At 37.8% G+C, this 4,828-nt stretch overlaps 1 protein-coding gene across 1 annotated transcript in view; it reads left to right on the forward strand.

The window, feature by feature from the left end:
• LOC109229137 (membrane magnesium transporter) overlaps nt 500-4,828 on the forward strand; it is a 5,033-nt gene continuing 704 nt past the window's right edge. Inside the window, exons 1-3 of the mRNA XM_019394471.1 lie at nt 500-746; nt 829-881; nt 987-1,087. Of these exons, the coding sequence (XP_019250016.1) occupies nt 674-746; nt 829-881; nt 987-1,087 (227 nt within the window). The 5' untranslated portion in view covers nt 500-673. The remainder of the gene's footprint in view (nt 747-828; nt 882-986; nt 1,088-4,828) is intronic.

Here is a 4,828-nt window from a genome sequence, read left to right on the forward strand (position 1 = left end):
GTTTGGCTAAAGCGGGCTACAACATTGCACCAGCTACAACACCTACTGTTTTTGAAGAGCCACCAGATTTTGTCAACTCCATTTTGCAACTGGATCAGGCAGGAGCTGTACGCTATAGGAAGACGACGTGCAGAACAGCAGAACAGACCCTGGATATAGAGCCAAACCCTTTTGTTGCCACTGAGGACGGACATGCAAGCACCACTTTCAAAGGCGTTATTGTAGTAGAGAATTCCATTGATCTATGTGGTCTTCATCTGTGTAATAGACAATTACCAAACAATACTAATGGCGATGCACATCAGGCATCCCCCTCTTTGTAGCAACTTTCTTTATAAGTCTTAATGCAATATTATCTTTCTTACCAAAAAAAAGAAGAATCATCCAAAAATGAGAAAGAAAAAAATAAGAAAGAAAAGCAATTGGCAATAAATAGTGAAAATACAGGGACTAATGCTGCAATAAACTTAGTACTGTATATTTTAACTGACTAATTACGTCGGGCGTAACTGTGCAAGTATCGGATCCAAATAGAATACGGATCCACGCTAGCTGCTAAATCTTCAAAGTACAACCAGCTAAGCCAAACAAACACCACCAATCAAGCTCACTCTCTTGATCTCCGCCGTCCAAATTTCTCCCTCGCCGGCCGCCGATCTATTCTCCGACCAAGATGGGTGCCGGTTTCCTCGTTGGCGTCATCGGCGTTCTAATTCTATCTCACGCTGCTTATTCCACTGTCCAATGTAATAACCCCCTTTGCTTTAATTTTTTTCTCCTCTTTTTATTTATTTATTTAGAGATTCAATTTTTTTTATTGAATTTCAGATAGAGCTTTGCTCAAGATTACCGAGGAAGAGTTTTCTGGTCCCCCTATCAACGTAAATTTTCATTTATTAGTCTTCTATTGAATTTACAGAATTGCCACTGTTGATGAAAATTGAATCTTTAGATTGATCTACTATGTATTTGGTAATGATTTGCAGGTTGTGATGGAATTGATAGTTAGTTTAGTATTATGCTTGTGGGCTGCACTTGCTGCTCCTGGAAAATTCAAGTCAATCCATCCTCAATCTGAGGAAAACAGGTACTTCAACTCATTCTTTTAAATTGGGGCTTGTTTATTTTTCTGTATTTTTTATTTGTATTTGTATCGTGAAAGTAGTTTAAATAGAGTAACATGGTCAATCAGAATTCATATAGCTGACCCCAACTTGTTTGGACTGAAGCGCAGTGGTTGTTGTTGGGGCTTGTGTATTTTTATCATTTTTCATTGTTTTGTCATAATGAAATTTTTTGGAGTTCAGACCTGAGGGGGTATAGATCATTGGTGTAAACACTGAAACCACAGTTATGGAAATATCCATTGCCACTATCTCACAGATGTGAGTGCTCACTTTTGTACATATCCTCTATGCATTTATATTTTGATATAAATTCTGTTCTTGTTTTTTATGACGTAGTGGGGGGGCCAACTTGCGTGCAACAGGTGTCGAGTAACTATGTGCACCAAGAGTTGGACATATAGGAAAATCACCTAATGTATTTTGCATTTCCAGGGATTTGAACCTGAGACCTCATGTTTCTCTTCCCACTTCATTGACCACTAGGCCGCACCATACTAAATTATGTTATTCTCAAGCACTCACTAGCACTATATCATTTTTCTTTCTCTAAGTCGATGAATAACCAGGACTTTACATCATTCATGAAGTGCTCCTCGGCCATCAATGAATATCATGTAGAAATCCTCCTTCATCTCTTAATAAAATTTCATCAATTTCTTAGCAAAAATATAGCCTCTCTATTCTTGCTGTCTCACAATTGTGAATGCTCACTTGTACATATCCTCTATGCATTTATATTTTGAGATAAATTCCATTTTTCTCAAGCACTCACAAGCAGGGGCGCATCCAGCCTTATAGATGTGGGTTCATTTTGAACTCGTAACTTCTACACTAGACCTCGATTTATCTATGTAAAATCCATTGGAATTGTTGAAAATATTGAACTATGAACCTATAACTTAAACAAGGTGATGGGTTCAGTTATTGGAACCCGAGTCATGAGTCATGAACCCATAGAAGTAAAATCGTGGATCTGTCTCTGGTCACAAGACTTCTAGTGGAACTATATCATTTTCTTCTCTAAGTCAATGAATAACTAGGGCTTACCTCGTGCATGAAGTGCTCCTAGGCTAGTTTGGAGGTAGTTCTAGGCCAATGAATATCATGCGGAAATCCTCCTTTTTCCTATAAATTTTCATAGCAAAAATATAGGCTCTCTATAAATTTCCATATTTTTTTTTGCATGTAGCGCTTGTTGTAATCTAACATGCATAAATCCAAACTCGTTCTCTGTCACTCTTGTAATATCCCTAAATGTTTGCTTTATCATTCTTTTCTCGAAGTTTGAACAGCTTTAAATATATCTTTCGTTTTTATTTATCACAAGGTACACTCTTTCGCTATTCGTTTGGTATGTTCTTCTTTTGTTGTTGTTTCACTCCTTAAAACAAATTCGTAGCTTGGTGAGTCATACTACAACTTCTTTAAGGCACTTCAGAACCTCCACAAGGATAACATTTGAACCATATGCTATTCTGACTCTCATATTTCATGGCATCCTTTACTTTAGGGGACACAATGCTTCAAGTGAGCTAACGTTTTTTTGTTATGGACGTATAAGTCTTTAAAGCTATCCCTGTGATTTCTGTTGAACAAGTGATCAGACTACTATCTCCGTCTTTCTTTGATTTCACTACCTCCTATTATAACTTGTTGAGAATCGTCTTTAATACAACTTTGTCCAAATATTTACCCCTCATCCCTCTCAACCATGCTAGCTTATACATTTCTTTGTATCTAGCTTTTAGTACAAGTCGTCTAAGGATTTATCATGTGCTTTGTCAGTCGCCTTCTTGTCTTCTCTCTTCACTCTCTTATGTTCTTCAAAGGGTTTTCCATCTACTGCTGTTGATAACTTCCTATACCACTCCTTCTCAAAAAAAAATTCCTATACCACTCTTTTTTTTTCTTTATTAGCCTTGCATCTTATCATTCCGGTGTCACAATTACTGTGGTCGAGGTCTTATACTTTTAGATATAGCTATACACTTGCTACATTTTAATGCAACTATTCATTTTCTTCCACTGGATAACTGTGTTAGCTTCTAACTCCGATGCTGCCTCCTTCAATAACTCGTCCTTAAATGCAATTTGGTGTGTACCATTTAGTATCCGCCATAGAATCCTCGGTGCTTGCAGCAGTCCTTCTGTTTTGCCCCACACTTTCGCTTCACATCTAGAGCCACCCGTCTATTTTGGGCGTTTCCTGGTCCGGACAACTTTTTTGGCAAGGATGGAGTCTAATTGACTGTGATACCTACTTTTAAATGTTATCAAGTGTGATTCCCTCTTTACAGTAGGTTTTGGTCAATTTTGATACTTGGACACACCTATATTTTTCCGAAATTTAGTATTGGTTTCCTTATAATGCAGTTTGCGGAGTATAGAGTGTAGACAATTTGCTTTCAGTTTTCTCATTTAATCATACTTGATGAATATAGACACTAATGAGGTTGATTGTATTCTTTTGCCGCACTGATTTTAATAAGACAATATCATTAATTCTCTCTATATCTGTAACTTTATCCATAAGGTCATAATTTTGTGATGACTCTTTCCTACTTATATATACCGCAGGATACCTCAAATTATGAGTTGTGTTGTCGATCCCTTGACCTTTTTTCATATTCATTTAGTCTCTTGTGGATACAGACATGCAATATTAACCTTCCCTCTCTTTAAAGGTATTCACTAGTTCTAGGTCTTTCCACCGAACAAGTCTAAGATGTCTCTCTCTTGGTCTAGCTTTTTTATCCTCATTTTCAAAAAATTCCCAGGATCCTTTCTATCACTACCATGTTGATGTGGTAGGACTAACTTCTTTATCCACACCCATGCATGGCGTATAAACCCTTGCTTATACTCCCTAACACCCAAGTACAGATGAGCAGATTGTTGTCTTTCTCCTCTTTTTTTTAATTGAGAAATTCCAAGGGTGGCACAAGATTGAAACTCGATGGGTAATGGGCCTGCCCCTCTACCCTCCTTCACCTAAATACCAGGCTCAAACCCATGATGTGCATATGATGCACTCTTACCACTAGACCGAAGTCCTGGGTGGCAGATGGTTGTTTTTCTTAAAGTCAAATCCAATTTGCATAGGTTTATTTTGAGTGATTTTGGGTAAGCAATGTAAAGAAAATATGATGCAGAGAGAGATCATGGGAAGCATATTTGATATTTAGAAAATATAGAAGGATATTGACTTGTTAGAAAATTTGGGTACTGGAATTTGTGAGGGCTCTTTTAGACTTACACATATAGCACCCTATTATCTTTCTTCATAGACCCTTCTTCCTCTTTGCGATGCAAAGGCAATGTCAGGGAGGGCGAGAGAAAGGAGACATATGAGTGGGATGGAAGCCATAAGCGGAGGCATGAGTCTTTCTCACGAAGATCGAAGCTTAGAGATGAGTCTATTCCAAATTGACTGAAAAATCCGGGGTAGGAGGCTTGATGACAAGTGACAAGGTGAAGAAAAGCAAAGTCAAGGCTGATCTAAGAAAAGACCCGTTCTCAACTCTCTAGGTGATAGTTACCATTTGTTCCATGTCATTGTGGTTGTAGGGCATCTATTAAATTAATTACTGAAATAGTACGTTTTTGGGGTATCTTTTCAGGACATCTAATGAAGTAGAAACGCTAAAGTTAGTTGGTAGGTCCCTGACTAACAAGAACTACTGCTATTTTTTTTTTTGGGG

This window comes from Nicotiana attenuata, chromosome 7 (genome assembly GCF_001879085.1).
Source record: "Nicotiana attenuata strain UT chromosome 7, NIATTr2, whole genome shotgun sequence".
NCBI classification, from domain to species: Eukaryota; Viridiplantae; Streptophyta; class Magnoliopsida; order Solanales; family Solanaceae; genus Nicotiana; species Nicotiana attenuata.